The sequence below is a fragment of the Pongo pygmaeus genome, chromosome X, assembly GCF_028885625.2.
Source record: "Pongo pygmaeus isolate AG05252 chromosome X, NHGRI_mPonPyg2-v2.0_pri, whole genome shotgun sequence".
NCBI lineage: Eukaryota > Metazoa > Chordata > Mammalia > Primates > Hominidae > Pongo > Pongo pygmaeus.
Window position 1 is genome coordinate 96103693 of NC_072396.2, and position 17089 is coordinate 96120781.

At 38.7% G+C, this 17089-nt stretch overlaps 1 protein-coding gene across 2 annotated transcripts in view; it reads left to right on the plus strand.

Moving 5' to 3' along the window:
• The window catches only part of PCDH11X (protocadherin 11 X-linked), an 837092-nt gene that overhangs the window by 415812 nt on the left and 404191 nt on the right, over positions 1-17089 (plus strand). For both annotated transcript variants that reach the window (XM_063660848.1, XM_063660849.1), the window contains exon 7: positions 3208-3288. In XM_063660848.1, the coding sequence (XP_063516918.1) occupies positions 3208-3288 (81 nt within the window). The remainder of the gene's footprint in view (positions 1-3207; positions 3289-17089) is intronic.

Sequence of the window (17089 nt, forward strand, 5' to 3'; positions counted from 1 at the left end):
GATGGCTCACACCTGTAATCCCAGCACTTTCAGAGCCCATGGCAAACAGATCACTTGAGCTCAGGAGTTTGAGATCAGCCTGGGTAATATGATGAAACACTGTCTCTACAAAAAAAAAAAAAAATACAAAAATTAGCCGGGCATGGTGACATGCGCCTGTAGTCTCAGCTACTCAGGGGGCTGAGGTAGAAAGATCACTTGATTCTGGGAGGTTGAGACTGCAGTGAGCCAAGATTGCCACACTGCATTTCAGCCTAGGTAACAGAGTGAGATCCTGCCTCAAAAAAAAAAAAAAAAAAAAAATCACAAAACCACAAAACCAGTCTGGGTTTACCTCTCCCAGTAGCTTTGCAATTAGTCAAGTTAAGGAAAGCGGTTAATGCATGAGGTTACTAAAGCTCAGATACAGTGCAACACTGTCAGGAAAACATTTGAGAACAGCAAGAAGAACCGGCCAGATTTAGAAAGTTCAATCAAATTATCTTTCTTCATAAGCCTATTTTTGCAAAGCAGATATATTTTGGGAAGTGAATTTTATTCTTTTAGGTTACCTGCATCTTATTATTTTCATGAAAGACTGAGTCCTTTGGAAGCTGAAAATATATTTTCCATTTATTACAAAAACTTTATTATTGTGTATATTTTGAGAAATAATTATCACTTCTGTGAATTGGAATTTGCCTTAAAATTTTCTTACTTTTTGACAAAAAAAATTGGAATTAATAGAATTTTGAGCATTTACTCTTAATCAATGCTTCTTATGATCCAGCCTCTTCCTACGTCCTCCATAAATAAAATAATTCAAGAAAATTACAGATAATTTTTAATCTATAGAATTTCTAGATTCTAAAAGGTGGGAAATAATATAAACCTACCCCTTTTCTCTCACATATGTCTATTTCTTTACACAGCATCACTAGCGAAACAACATATTTGTGCTTGAAGGCGTTAATGCAATTTTAAACAAAGTCAACTTCCCTTCCAATGTCTAAATGATTAACAAGTAATCTCTAACTCAGGAATAATAATAAGATCCAATATCTATCCTTCCTTCTCTTAGAAGTATTATTTTTTATTATTAGCAATAATGCCAGTGACATTTCTCAAGACTCTTTAAGATCACTGCTAAAACACACTTCTTACTTTTTGGCACTGAGCACTATCTTAATATGAACTGAATTAAAATGTGGCTTAAATCTACAAAGACTGTGATTCTTATAAAGCATTTTACTCTTTTCTTGAAAGTTTGACATCTAATTCCATAAAAGGAAAGATCGTTTGGTTCAGTATGTGGTACATGTAAGGAAAGAGAAATACAGATCTGCATTTTATTTCTCAGGTGTCACTGATGAACCATAGTTCATTTTCTTAAAACAGTCAAGCATAAATGTAGTTAAGCACTAAGTTTTCCTGCAAGTGTCGTTTCTCTCACTTGCATTACAGTTAGGTCTCAGCAGTTCTGTATATTGAGACTATTCTATTAGATGATTTCCTGGTTTTTAGTCTTATAACTATGTAATTTTGGAGAGGGTGGGGAGTGATAGAATATTGGCAGGGGTGGGGGGATTATTTTAAGTTCTTATTTTTGTACAAAACAAAACAAAACAATTTTTTCTAATGTTTGAATACTGAAGCATGTTATACAGTAGACATGTTTAGTTGCCAAATTTAAATGTGCAAGATACACCCACATAGACTTATACTTTTAACCAAGTAAAATAGCATCCCTACTTAATTAAATGGACATATGAATAGAGCATTATGTATTTGACAGAGGGCAGCCCAGCAGACGTTGAACTGCTCACAGTTGACAGAGAGTGTTTAAATTAGATGCTTAAAATGTGCATGTGAAATGCAACCCAAATAAACTTGTTTTTTTTAAAAAAGCTAAATGTACCTTTTGGCCATTTGCATGTCTTCTTTTATGAAATGTCTGTTCATATCTTTTGCCCATTTTTAAATTAATTTTTTTTTCTATTGAGTTGTTTGAGTTCCTTATATATTCTGGTTATTTATCCCCAAAGTAGTCAACATCACTAATCTTCAGGGAAATGCAAATAAAAACCACAATGAAATAGCATCTCATTCCAGGTAAAAGGGCTATTACAAAAAGACAAAAAATAACAGATAATGGAGAGGATGTGGAGAAAGGGGAATGCTAGCGCATTGGTGATGGGAATGTAAATTAATACATCCACTATGGAAAACAGTAAGGATGTTCCTGGAAAAACTGAAAGTAGATCTATCATATGATCCAGCAATCCTACTGCTGGTTATATATCCAAAAAAATAAAGAAAAGAAAATTGATATATCAAAAAGATACCTGCACTTCTATGTTTATTGCAGCACTAATCACAATAGACAAGATATAGGATAATTCTTCAATCATTTCCAACTTGGTATTGCTTCCTTACATAAGTAACAACTGAACATCTTTGGTAAAATCTGTTAATTCCTGAAAAGACAAGGATCATTTGCACTGATGATCTGTGTCCTCAATGCACTTAGCACTTATCACATCTATTAAATCTCTTGACATTTATTACATCTATTAAATATCTTTGTATGGCAAATAGCAAATTTGTGTTGTGGTGGCACACACAAGATTGATTTTAATTTGCAACAAGAGCACATTCACAAATATAGCCCTTGAAGCCATTAGGTTGCAAAAGCATTGGACAGAAATTTTCTACAGCTTAAATGTCAGCCATTTAAATATTTTATTTTTTATCTTTATTTTATTTTATTTTATTTTATTTTATTGAGACAAGGTCTTGCTCTGCTGCCCAGGTTAAAGTGCAGTGGCACAATCATAGCTCACTGCAGCCTCCAAAATGCTGGGCTCAAGAGATCCTCCCACCTTGGCCTCCCAAAGCACTGGGGTTACAGGCATCATTTAAATCGTCCTCCACAATTTCATTCATATGTTTAATAGAACATATAAATGTAACACTCCATGTAAACTCCATGAGAAAATAAATTTCTTTTCTTTTTTTTCTCTTTTTTAACTCTAGTACCTAGAGCTATGTGTGGCATAGTTAACCCTCAATAACCATTTGTTACATAAATAAACTATGATGTCTAAAAAGAGATAATTTACCCAGGCACTATTTTAGCTACCTATAGGCAATGTTTATATGAAATGTACTGTGTATTTGACTTTTAACAAACAGCTTAAAATACTTCTATTTTCTTCCCTTCTAAAGCCAATGAAGGAGGTTGTGCGATCTTGCACCCCCATGAAAGAGTCTACAACTATGGAGATCTGGATTCATCCCCAACCACAGGTATGGCAAAAGCCCTGTGATTTTTCCTACCCCTTCCTTTTAAATGATTTTTATAAATGTATAAGGAATACTCTTAAGTAGTGTACATAATGTGTGTTCCCTTACATTTCTTCAGGTGATTTTGTGCTGGACTCAAAATTTACTGTTGAAAATATGACAGTAAATATATATCTTTTTAGTGTGATTTGATAATAACAGTGAAATTAACTTGTTGGATCAGGTAAAAGTGTTCCTCTAAAAGCATCTTCTAAATGTTTATTCTGCTGATGTTTAAGTGTACTTTTGTAATCATGGATTGAAAAAAGTAAAACTGCTGTTTTATAATATGACTTAAATTTAAGTTTTAGCATAATATAGCATAATTTGCTTTTTATGTTAATTAGGCAAACTTTAGTAAAACTTCACTGAAACAAATTTGTTTGGGGGATAATGTTAGCAGCAGTAAATATGGTAGGTCTGCAGCAAACTCTTCCCTTGGAGGGAAGAATTCAACTGAGGAACATAAGGTTGAGTGAGAGACCAATGCAAGTTTTAGAGCAGGAGTGACAGTTTATTAAAAAGTTTCAGAGGAAGAATGAAAGGAAGCAAAGTGCACTTGGTAGAGGGCCAAGTGGGCAATTTGAGAAATCCAAGTACCCTGTTCGACCCTTGACTTGAGGTTTTTATACATTGGCATGATTCCAAGGTTTGTGTGTCTTCTTCCTTGATTTTTTGTTGGGATGGGCTATCCACCTGCACAGTGGCCTGCTAGCACTTGAGAAGGGCCACATGTGCAGTGTGTTTACTGAAGTTGTGTGCATGCTCATTTGAGGCATTTTTCCCTTACCAGTTGAGTGTTCCTAGAGGAAGGTCATATACCAGTTAAATTCTACCATTTTGCCTCTTAGTGTACATGTTTGAGCCCACCCACCCAACTCCTGAGATCTTATTGGGAAGCTGCTGATCACCAGCTTCAGGTGTTTTCTATCTTTTGGGAATCTCCCTTTCCTTGCCTCTGCTGCGACTGATTATTATTTTAGAGAGACAGTTTAGTGACAGCCTGACTGTCACCTGATGGTCACCTGACATTCCTGGGGGAGAAGCATCTTCTGCCCTTCTCATGTCTGTATAGCTACCTACTCTAACAAAACCCGTCTGAATTTGTTTTTAAAAATCAAGTTATAAGGTGTATTTGTAAAGCAACCACTTTTACTTATTTTGGTCAGGACAGCTCAAAAAAGTGACCAAAAATTCAATTCTAATTTGTTTTCCTGGTATAGATTTTAAGAGGACTTAAAAAAAAATGGGGTTGGCTGGGTGCGGTGGCTCACACCTGTAATCCCAGCACTTTGGAAGGCTGAGAAGGGCGGATCACGAGGTCAAGAGATCGAGACTATCCTGGCTGAAACAGTGAAACCTTGCTTCTACTAAAGGTTCCAAAAAAAATTAGCCAGGCATGGTGGCAGGCACCTGTAGTCCCAGCTACCCGGGAGGCTGAGGCAGGAGAATGGCATGAACCCGGGAGGCAGAGCTTGCAGTGAGCTGAGATTGCACCACTGCACTCCAGCCTGAGCGACAAAGCAAGACTCTGTCTCAAAAAAAAAAAAAAAAGGGGGGGGTTAGAAGGCCAATGTTCAGACATTAATATGTTATTTGGTATTCTATGACTTGCTATTATACTGTTGTTAATAAAGTCCTAAATCTGACTCCTCTGGTATCAAATTAATATCCATAAATTGCCTTCTACCTAGTTATTTTCAAATGTCTTTTATTTGTTATAGGATAAATAAATTCAAATAATGTAAATACATAAATATGAATCTAGACTATTAGATAAATAACCCAAATGGAATGGAAGGAGGATCATGTTAATTATTTATTAATTTATGTGTGCATTTGAAATTCATGGAAGCCATGCATTCTGCAATTATAACATCCTACAATATTTCAGAGTTAATTTATGCTGTTTGCAAAGAGTTTCAGAATTGATTCATGCACCGTGAGAAGATATGATTAATATTATAAAGGTAAATCCCAACCCAGGATTCTGTCCAAATTGTCACAAGTTTTAAGTTATTCCAGCCTGAATTAGTGAAGTTTCGCCAAGTTTGAAACTATCGTAACCTCCCAATAAGTTCTCGTTTCTTGCTGCCTAGACAGAGCCAATTTATCAAGACAGGAGAATTACAATAGAGAAAGAGTTTAATTCACACAGAGCCAGCTGTACAGGAGACTAGTTTTATTATTACTCAAAAACTCAGGAGAGGATGGAAGTTTTTAAGGATAATTTGGTGGGTAGGTGGTCAGAAAGTGGAGAGTGCTGATTGGTTGGGTCAGAGATGAAATTATAGGGAGTGTTGAAGCTGTCTTCTTTTGCTGAGTCATTTCCTAAGTCGGGGTCACAAGATCAGATATGCCAGTTTACCAATCTGGGTGGTACCAGTTGATCCATCAAGTGCAGGGTCTGGAAAATACCTCAAGCACTGATCTTAGGTTTTACAATAGAGATGTTATCACCTGCAGCCCCAACACCACATGTAAGCCACCAAGGCTTGGGCCTTGCACCCTCTGAAGCAATGACCTGTGCTATATTTTGGGTCCTTTTAGCCATGACTGGAACTGAAGCACCTGTGACACAGGTCACCATGTCCTGAGGCTGCACAGAGTAAGAAGGCCCTTGGCCCAGCCCATAAAATCATTTTTCCCTCCTAGGTCTTGGTCCTGTGATGGCAGGGGCTGCCAGGAAGTTCTCTAACATGTCCTGGAGACATTTTTCCTATTGTCTTGGTGATTAACATTTGGTTCCTCATTACTTATGCAAATTTCTGCAGCAGGCTTGAATTTCTCCCAGAAAATGAGTTTTTCTTTTCTATCATATCGTCAGGCTTAAATTTTCCAAAATGTTATGCTCTGCTTCCTTTTGAACTCTTTGCCACTTAGAAATTTCTTCTGCCAGACACCATAAATCATCTCTCTGAAGTTCAAAGTTCCATAGATCTCTAGGGCAGGGGCAAAATGCCACCATTCTTTTTGCTAAAACATAGCAAGAATGACCTTTACTCCAGTTTCCAACAAGTTCCTCATCTCCATCTGAGACCACCTCAGCCTATACTTCATTGTCCATGTCACTATCAGCAATTTGTTCAAAGCCATTCAACAAGTCTCTAGTAAGTTCCAAACTTTCCCACATTTTTCTGTCTTCATCTGAACTGTTGAAACTGTTCCAACCTCTGCCTGTTACCCAGTTCCAAAGTCGCTTCCACATTTTAGGGTATCCTTATATCAGCACTCCACTACCTCAGTACCAATTTACAGTATTAGTCCGTTCTCACGCTGCTATGAAGAAATACCCGAGACTGGGTAATTTATAAAGCAAAGGGTTTTAATTGACTCACATTTCCCCATGGCTGGGAAGGGGGCCTCAGGAAACTTATAATCACGGTGGAAGCCACCTGGTGGCAGGAGACAAAGTGAGTGCTGAGCGAAGGAGGAATCCCCTTATAAAACCATCAGATCTCATGAGAATTCAATATCATGAGAATAGCATGGGGTAAACCGCCCCCATGATTCAATTATTTCCACTTGGTCCCACCCTTGACATACGGGGATTATTACAATTCAAAGTGAGAGTTGGGTAAGGGACACAGAGTCAAACCATATCAGGCTATTATCGTCTTTGTTTCAAAGTTAAACTATAAACTAAGTTCCTCCAACAGTTCAGCCTATGCCCAGGAATGAACAAGGACAGCTTGGCAGTTAGAAGCAAAATGGGGTCAGTTAGTTCCAATCTCTTTCACTGTAATAATTTTCTTAGTTATAATTTTTGCATAGTAAAAGTGGTTTTACTATGACTTTCAAGTCATGCCCTGCTGATTCGGTCTCAAGAAAATTGGTGAGAATGTAGAATACAAAGCAAACATAATATAATAACCCCACCTACACCTGTATCCAAGAGGCATCTCAGAATTATACTACCTGTTTATTGAATATTTGATTAAGAAACCGTTGCAGTGGTCTTCAGAATAGAAGTGTTGAAGAAAAGCACACAATTTCAAATAGGCACCTTAAGATTATAAAATTTAACCTACCAGTATGACATCAGGTATCACTGGGATAAATAGAAGTCAGATGGAATTAGACATATAATATAACACTTTTCCTCGATGAATAAGAAGATGCTAAATCAATTTTTTTTTTTTTTTTGAGACTGAGTTTTGCTCTTGTCACCTAGGCTAGAGTGCAATGGAACGATCTCGGCTCACTGCAACCTCTACCTCCCAGGTTCAAGCTATCCTCCTGCCTCAGCCTCCCAAGTAGCTGGGATTACAGGTGCCTGCCACCATGTCCATTGTATTTTTAGTAGCAATGGTGTTTCACCATGTTGGCCAGGCTGGGCTTGAACTCCTGACCTCAGGTGATCCACCCGCCTCAGCCTCCCAAAGTGCTGAGATTACAGGCATGAGCTACTGCACCCAGGCATAAATCAATGATCTTTTATCTAACCAAGTAGTTATTTCTGACTGTATTCCTGTAAATGGAGTTCCATATAATTAACTCTACTGATTTACCAATTACCAATTCTTTTGTCTGTTAACAAAGATAAAATCTTGTTATTGACACAATTATTTCTTACACAGGGAGTACTTTTTTCTTGAAGATCTATTTAAAGTTATCTGACAGCCTTGATTGCCTGAGGCTTCAATTGCAATTTAAGATAGACCATAGACTGATGGGTTACATTTTGTATATGGTATTATTACAGGCAAAGTATGTATGGATAAGGACTTTTCAATCTTGTTTTTAAGGAACATTGTGCTTGCCCCTGAAAAGCTTAAATAAAATACTTATTTCATGAATAAACTTTTATGGTTTCTTATGAAATATCTTATTTTTAACAAGATATTCATTACTTAATTTGGGGAATTTTAAAAGCAATATTCCGAAAAAAGAGCCTAGTAGAACTAGAGTGCAATTTAGAAATTAAATTATTTCTGTTCCTCCATTGAAATCTTTAAATACTTTGATAATGCCACATTCAACAATTTAGATGTCAATTAATGAACATTCATGACACAGATAGTGACTTTTTAAAAAATTTTTAATTTAATTTAATTTTTTTTGAGATGGAGTTTTGCTCTTGTTGCCCAGGTTAGAGTGCAAGGCCACTGTCTCGGCTCACTGTAACCTCTGCCTCCCGAGTTCAAGCGATTCTCCTGCCTCAGCCTCCCAAGTAGCTGGGATTACAGGTGACCACCACCATGCCTGGCTAATTTTTGTATTGATAGTAGAGACAGTGTTTTACCATGTTGGCCAGGCTGCTCTTGAACTCCTGACCTCAGGTGATCTGTCTGCCTCTGCCTCCTAAAGTGCTGGGATTATAGGGGTGAGCCACCACGCCTGGTGGTTTTTGTTTTTGTTTTAATTGGCAAATGCTACAATAGTGTCCCATAAAACAGAGTGGATCCTAGCTGAAAAGCCAACTATTCAACTAATTAATGTGGGAATTGTGAAATCATAGGTCAATTTATTCTTTGAGTAAAGAAAATCAAATGAGAATGTCCATTTCCTTATTGGGATAATTATCATTTTTTGTGAGTATCTTTAAAAATATTTTGATACATAACTGGAGTAAATATATTGAAGTCCTAAATTAGGTTTTCAAAAATTAATGTTAGTTTTAATCAACTTCAGAAGTTAAATTAAATCACCCTGAAAACATTTTCAATTTCTAGGGGCCAATGGGACCAAAAACATTCACTGCAGCAAATATGCTAGCAGCTGTGCAATACTTAGAGGAGATAGAGAGGTACTCAAAAAATGGCAGTCAATCAGCTTTGCACATGCCATATGTATATGCAAATTAGCATGGAATTCTTATTTTTTTGTAATGTGGCATTTTATATGATTTGATCATTTCCTCTTCCACAATAAATTCACCCTTCACCTTCCCTTCCCCTGATTCATGGCAATTATAATGCTCCATGAGTTAGCAAGTCTAAAACTGAATGATGTTCTGTAAAAAAACTGAAACAAAATAAAACTGGGGTCTACTTATTGGTGCTTTTTCATGCTTTTCTATGACATTGAATGACAATTGCCCTGCTTGCAAAAAAATTATTCTACTAAGATGCCATTCTAAATATGAATTTAGACAATATCTTGGCTACCACTGTATTTCATTAAATACAATATTTTGTAATCATGTCTTATTTTTACTGAGAAATAAGTAGCTTGGAATAATAGCACTAGACAACTGCTGTAGAATATATGGGACTGGGGAATGGACTTATTGTTTGACTTTAATTTTCCAAATATCAATGGTCACAGCTTATGACTCATGTCTCCTACAAAAAACATAACTGACTCCTGGCAAAAAGGGACATAAAATAGTGCAATGTAAAGTGATACAAGAAAAATAAAGACATTAGAAAGAATGATCACTTTGGAAAAATGATGGAAGCCAAATGTGGTCATAAAACTTATTTCTTGGCTGGGTGTGGTGGCTCACCCCTATAATCCTAGCACTTTGGGAGGCCGAGGCAGGTGGATCACGAGATCAGGAGTTCAAGACCAACCTGGCCAAGGTGGTGAAACTCCATCTCTACTAAAAATACAAAAATTAGCTGGGTGCCGTGGCAGGTGCCTGCAATCCCAGCTACTCAGCAGGCTGAGGCAGGAGAATCGCTTGAACCCGGGTAGCAGAGGTTACAGTGAGCCGAGGTTGTACCAATGCACTCCAGCCTGGGTGATAGAGTGAGACTCCGTCTAAAAAAAAAAAAAAAAAAACTTTTGTTTAAAAATTTTATATAAGTTTACTATATATTAGGCAGTCTCCTAAGCATTTAAAACATTAACTCATCTAATTTTCATTACAAACCTGTGACTGTTATTAAAACTATTATTATTTTCTGTATTTTATAGATGAGGAAATTGGGGAACAGAAAGATGCTAGTAAGTACCAAAGACAGGATTCAAACTCCCTTTGTCTGGCTTCAAAGCTCATTTTCTTATTACTATATTACAGTTTCTCACTAAGAATGTAAAGAAAGAACCGAAGGTGGTCCCTGAAACTAATATATATATATATATAATTTTTTTTAAAGGAGGCTCTTTCTGGTGTTAGAAGAGTATAGTTTTCTATTCAGCTAGAAGAACACCTGCATACATTTGCATATGATAAAGTAAGATGATCCCTTATGATGCTGGAGTGAAAAGAAATAAACAATAAGATACACAGACCATACAGAATATAAGATGTTGAAATATCCTCGAAAATGCAATTTTTAGAAATGGTAAATATATTACTCTCTTCTCACACTGTTATAAAGAACTACCTGAGATTGGGTAATTAATAAAGAAAAAAGGTTTAATTGACTCACAGTTCTGCAGGCTGTACAGGAGGCGTGGCTGTGGAAGCCTCAAGAAACTTACAATCATGGCAGAAGGTGAAGGGTAAGCCAGTCCATCTTACATGGTGGAAGCATTAGGGAGAGAGTGAAGAAGGAAGTCCTATGCACTTTCAAACAACCAGGTCTCGTGAGAACTCACTCACTATCATAAGAACAGCAAGGGGGAAGCCTGCTCCCATTATTCAATCACCTTCTACCAGGTCCCTCCCACAACACTGGGGATTACAATTAAACATGAGATCTGGGTGAGGACACAGAGCCAAACCATATCACTCCTCTACCAATCCCTCCCAAATCTCATGTCTTTCTCAGATTTCAAAACACAGTTATGCCTTCCCAGCAGGCCCCTAAAGTTTTAACTCATTCTAGCATTAACTAAAAATTCGAAGTCCAAAGTCTCATCTGAGATAAGGCAAGTCCCTTCTGACTATTAATCCATAAAAATTTTTTAAAAAGTTTGTCATGTCCAAGATACAATGAGGGTACAGGCATTGGGTAAATCCTCCTATTCAAAAGGGAGAAAATGGCAAAAACAAATTGGCTACAGGCCCTATGCAAGTCCAAAACCCAGCAGGGCAGTTATTACATTCTAAAGCTGCAAAATAATTACCTTTATACCATGTCTTACATCCAGGCCACATTGATGCAAGGGATGGGCTCCCAAGTCCTTGGGCATCCCCACTCCTGCAGCTTTGCAGTGTACAGCCTTTTTGGCTGTTTTCATGGGCTGGCATTGAGTACCTGTGGCTTTTCTAGGTGCACAGGGCAAACTTTCAGTGGATCTGCCATTCTGGGGTCTGGAAAACAGTGGCCCTCTTCTCACAGCTTCACTAGGCAGTACCCCAGTGGGGACTGTGTGTGAGGGCTCCAACCCCACATATCCCCTCTGTACTGCCCTAGTAGAGGTTCTCCATGAGGGCTTCATCACATGCAGCAGATGTCTGCCTGGACATTGAGGTTTTTCCATACATCCTCTGAAACCTAGGCAGAGGCTCCCAAGCCTCACCTCTTGCCCTCTGTGTAACTGCAGGCTCAATACCATGTGGAAGCTGCCAAGGCTTGGGGCTTGCACCCTCTGAAGCAAGGGTTCAAGCTGTACCTTGGCCCCTTTTAGCCCCAACTGGAGCTGGAACAGCTGGGACACAGGGCACCATGTCCTAAGGCTGCACAGAGCAGCAGGGTCCTGGGCATGGCTCATGAACGATTTTTCTCTCCCAGGCCTTCAGGTCTGTGATGAGAGGGACTTCCATGAAGGTCGCTGAAATGCCTTCGAGGCATTTTCCCCTTTATATTGGCTGTCAACATTTGGCTCCTCTTTACATATGCAAATTTGTGCAACCAGCTTGAATTCCCCCACAGAAAATGGGCTTTTTTTTTTTTTTTTTTTTTGAGACAGAATCTCACTCTGTCACCCAGGCTGGAGTACAGTGGTGCGATCTTGGCTCACTGCAAACTCCGCCTCCCAGGTTCACGCCATTCTCCTGCCTCAGTCTCCCGAATAGCTGGGACTACAGGCAACCACCACCATGCCTGGCTAATTTTTTTTTGTATTTTTAATAAAGACGGGGTTTCACTGTGTTAGCCAGGATGGTCTCGATCTCCTGACCTTGTGATCCACCTGCCTTGGCCTCCGAAAGTGCTGGGATTACAGGCATGAGCCACTGTGCCCGGCCCCCGAAAATGGGCTTATCTTTTCTATCACATGGCTGGGCTGCAAATTTTTCAAACTTTTATGCTCTACTTCCATTTTAAAATATAAGTTACAGTTTCAGGTCATTTCTTTGTTTATGCAAGTGAATATAGGCTCTTAGAAGCAGCCTGGTCACATCTTGAACACTATTCTGCTTAGAAATTTCTTCCACCAGATACCCTAAATCATCTCTCTTAAGTTCAAAGTTCAGCAGATCCCTTGAGCAGGGGCACAATGCTGTCAGTCTCTTTGCCAAAGCATAGCAAGAGTGACCTTTATTCCATTTCCCAGTAAGTTCCTCATCTTCATCTGAGACCACCTCAGCCTGGACTTCATTGTTCATATAACTATCCACATTTTGGCCACAACAATTTAACAAGTCTCTAGGAAGTTCCAAACTTTCCCTCATCTTCCTGTCTTCTTCTGAGCCCTTCAAATTGTTTCAACCTCTGCCAGTTACTCAGTTCCAAAGTCACTTCCACATTTTCAGGTAACTGTATAGCAATGCCCCACTTCTCTGGTACCAATTTTCTGTATGAGTTTATTCTCATAGTGCTGTAAAGACATACCTGAGGCTGGGTAATTTATAAAGAAAAGAGGTTTAATCGTCTCATGGTTCTGTGGGCTGTACAGGCTTCTGCTTCTGGGGAGGCCTCAGGAAATTTACAATCATGGCAGAAAGTGAACAGGAAGCCAGCACATCTTCACATGGTGGGAGCAGGAGGAAGAGAGTGAAGGCGGAAGTCCTCCACACTTACGAACAACCAGATAGCCTCGCCTCACAACTCACTCACTATCATGAGAACAACAAGAGGGAAACCCGCCACCATGATCCAATTACTTCCTACCAGGCCCCTCCCTCAACATTGGGGATTACAATTCAACATGGGATTTTGGTGAGGACACAGAACCAAACCATATCAGTAAACTACTATGATAATCTTTAATGAAAATCTTTCTGTAGGTTGAGAGAAACTAAGAGTGATGGAATGTGAGAATTAGCAGTGTTGAAGAATGACCTCATCCTGGAATAGTGCTAACAGGATCACTAATTCAATATGTTAGCAGTAAATTTACTAGATGAAGGAACTGCTACATTAATCTTATATTTTACCGCAGCACAATTAAGAATCCACAGGAATTTGGCTAATCAATTTTCATAAAATAAAATTATCTCTTACATAATTCTTTCATATTCCAAATGGTCTATAATTTCTGACAGAATGAGTCACACACCAATTTGAGTTTTGGTTTTGTTTTGTTTATAAACAAAGCATCCCAAAGGAAGATTTGGATGCTCAGGTTAAAGGTCAACACTAGTGTCTTTATTTCTTTTCCATGGAAAACTACCTTTCTAGACTATGCCTAATTGATTCATTAAATGTTAGACTATGCTTGGGCAATATTTTTGTATTGATTTCAATTTGTGTCTATGTGGTGGGGCCACTTGCAATGCTTTTTTTTTTTTTTCTGAGACAGAGTCTTGCTTTGTCACCCAAGCTGGAGTGCAGTGGTGCAATCTCGGCTCACTGCAACCTTCACCTCCCAGGCTCAAGCAATTCTTGTACATTAGCTTCCCAAGTAGCTGACATTGCATGTGCACACCACCACACTCCACTAATTTTTGTATTTTTAGTAGAGATGGGTTTTCACACTGTTGACCAGGCTGGTCTCGAACTACTGGCCTCAAGTAATCCACCTACTTTGGCTTCCCAAAGTGCTGGGATTACAGACGTGAGTCACAGTGCTTGACCCTTGGAATGCTCTCTTTTTTGCTTATTTATTTATTTATTATTTTATTTTATTTTTTGAGATGGAGTTTTGCTCTTGGTGCCCAGGCTGGAGTGCAATGGCGCTATCTCGGCTCACTGCAACCTCCACCTCCTGGGTTCAAGCAATTCTCCTGCCTCAGCCTCCCGAGTAGCTGGGACTACAGGCATGTGCCACCATGCCTGGCTAATTTTGTATTTTTAGTAGAGACCGGGTTTCTCCATGTTGGTCAGGCTGGTCGCAAACTGCTGACGTTAGGTGATCCACCCGCCTCGGCCTCCCAAAGTGCTTGGATTACAGGCGCTAGCCACCGCGCCTGGCCTGGAATGCTCTTTTATTAACAATGGAAGTATCTTGAAAAAAATTCACTGGGGTCGCAAAATAATACAAAGTTTTCCAAGGTGCACATACCATTAACTTCCTTTACTTGTCAGCTAGTTTCACAACAGGTGATATTTTTGATACTTTTAAGATACTCACACTTTAAAAAAATGTTTTTGAATCACACACTTCATAGTTTAATGTTTTCCTCAAAGCCCAGCACACTTATCTTTTGGCTTGAAGTTCAGAATGTGTTTCTTTGGTATGATTTCTTTAAGTTGTATGGAAAATGTGTATGTTCTTTAGAAACATAAGCTAACTATTAGCATGGAAAGATTTGAGGTCAGAATTATTTCAAAGCTTAATCTGGGAACTTTTGAAAGTAAGTTTCAGCTTCAAGAATTATGTTGTTGAAGGCCTTAAATGCCAAGACAAGTTTAGAGGTAACTCTTTAGACAATAGAAAGACTAAATATAAAAAAATCAACATACCCTGATGTGATAACATTGTTTGTAAGTGTAGGGTTTTATTTTTAGACATATGGAAAATATTCAACATTGTTCTCTGCCCAGAGTTCCAAGATTTTGTCATTGTCATTGACCTTTAGCCGTTTGAGTACTTTGCTTTTAATCATTAGTAACTTTTATTTTTGATTACTAACGGCATTATATTCAGTGCTCTAAAGTAATAATTTCAGTTTATTCAGTCCTTATAGCAGCTTTATTGTTGTATAGCCATTAATGCCTCAGTTGAGGAAACTGAGGCTCAGAGAGGTTAAATAATGTGCCTAAAGTTGCACAGTTTGCAAGTGTTTGATAGGGGGATTTAAACATAAATATTCTGATTCTAAATTCCATGCTGTTTGTCCAATCAGACACTGTCCCCTATTCTTATATTTATACATAATGGCTCCTCAGCGAACATGTATCCCAGGTGTGACCTGACATCCCACGATTCTCACGGCATGTTAATGAATCTTAGCAACAGAGCAGATGGGTGTCATGTCCATAGATAAAAGGCTTATGAGCTCCCACAGCAGATGAATACACAGCACGACAGATGGGAACCATTCTTCTGGAGCTCTTAGACTACAAAATATTGGCAACCAACTTAGAAAAAAAGTTGCTAACTATGCCTTTTATATCTACCAGTTATTAGGCTTTGGAAAATAAATTATAGAATTTAAGCACTATTCAATATAATAATAAATCAAATGAATAAAATATGGAGTTTCAGTTTTCAAATATAAGGAAGAAATCAAGGGTGAATATACTTCTATCACATGAATCATTTGTTTACATAGAGTTTTGGATTATGACTCATCAGCCTATGCCTGAGTCTTCTAGCAATGTCTAGCACCCAAGCAAAACAAATTGCATTTGTAATCACAGAAGTAGCCTTGTTAATGACACTGAAACCAAGCTGCTAAAAGCTCATCACTTGGCTTATCATGAGGACTCATAAGTAAAGCACATTGAGAGTGAAATGGAGGCCACTTGAGAGCGGAATAAATACCAGGAATAGGTGAGGCCAGAGTTGGGGGCCTCATCGCATTTGGGGTGAAGGTATGATCCTCAAAGAAGAGATGCCAGTAGGGCACATTCAAATGTGCAAGAAGGAATTTGATTAATTTGGACTAACTTCAGGACGCCAAAAGTCCTGATCTGGAGGGAAACATTCTGCAGAAAAAAACATGTGATCAATGATGATACTCATGGTTAGGCAACTTCATTATTTGGTTCTCTTTGTAGTAAGAATGCAGCCAGTGATTATCTCATTAACTGTACACAGAGCCTGAGACAAGTGACAAATTATTTGAATTTGTTTCCACATCTTGTAACTTGGGGGTATTTATATCATTCTTATAGAATTGCCATGAAGGTTAGCACAATAAAGTTTCTAAAGTGAGCGTATGGAAGATGTTCAATAACCAGATAACCAATTCCGTTTTTTCCCTCCAATCCCATCTGAAAATTGGAAGGTAAAACAGGAAGCAGGGAAACATAGACACGTGCAATTGGTTTGGCAAACATGGACATTTAGGTTTCCATGGCCACACTAGCACATTAAATTCTGTACTTAGATAGTGAGACTGGGCCTGTTAAAGTACTGCCAGGAGGCCAGGCACGGTGGATCACGCCTGTAATCTCAGCAATTTGGGAAGCCGTGGCAGGTGGATCGTTTGCGCCCAAGAGTTTGAGACCAGCATGGGCAGCACAGCGAAACCTCGTTACTACTAAAATACAAACAAATCCATGTGTGCTAACACATGCCTGTAGTCCCAGCTACTTGGAAGGTTGAGATGGGAGAATCACCTGAGCTCAGGAATTTGAGGCTGCAGTAAGTGGAGATCCTGCCACTGCACTCTAGCCCGGGCGACGGAAGGGAGATCCCGACTAAAAAGAAAATATTGTATACAATACACACACACACACACACACACACACACACACACACATATATATATACGAAGTACTGCCAGGTATGGTGCAGATTGGTTCTGGTCCGAGGCAAAGTTGGCTATCACCTCAAGCGGTTGAGCAGGCTGAGAACCTTCAGAAGTATCTATAGAGGAAGGCTAGATAAAGGACAGAGATATTATATGTCTGTGCCTCTTTGTTGATTTTGGCAG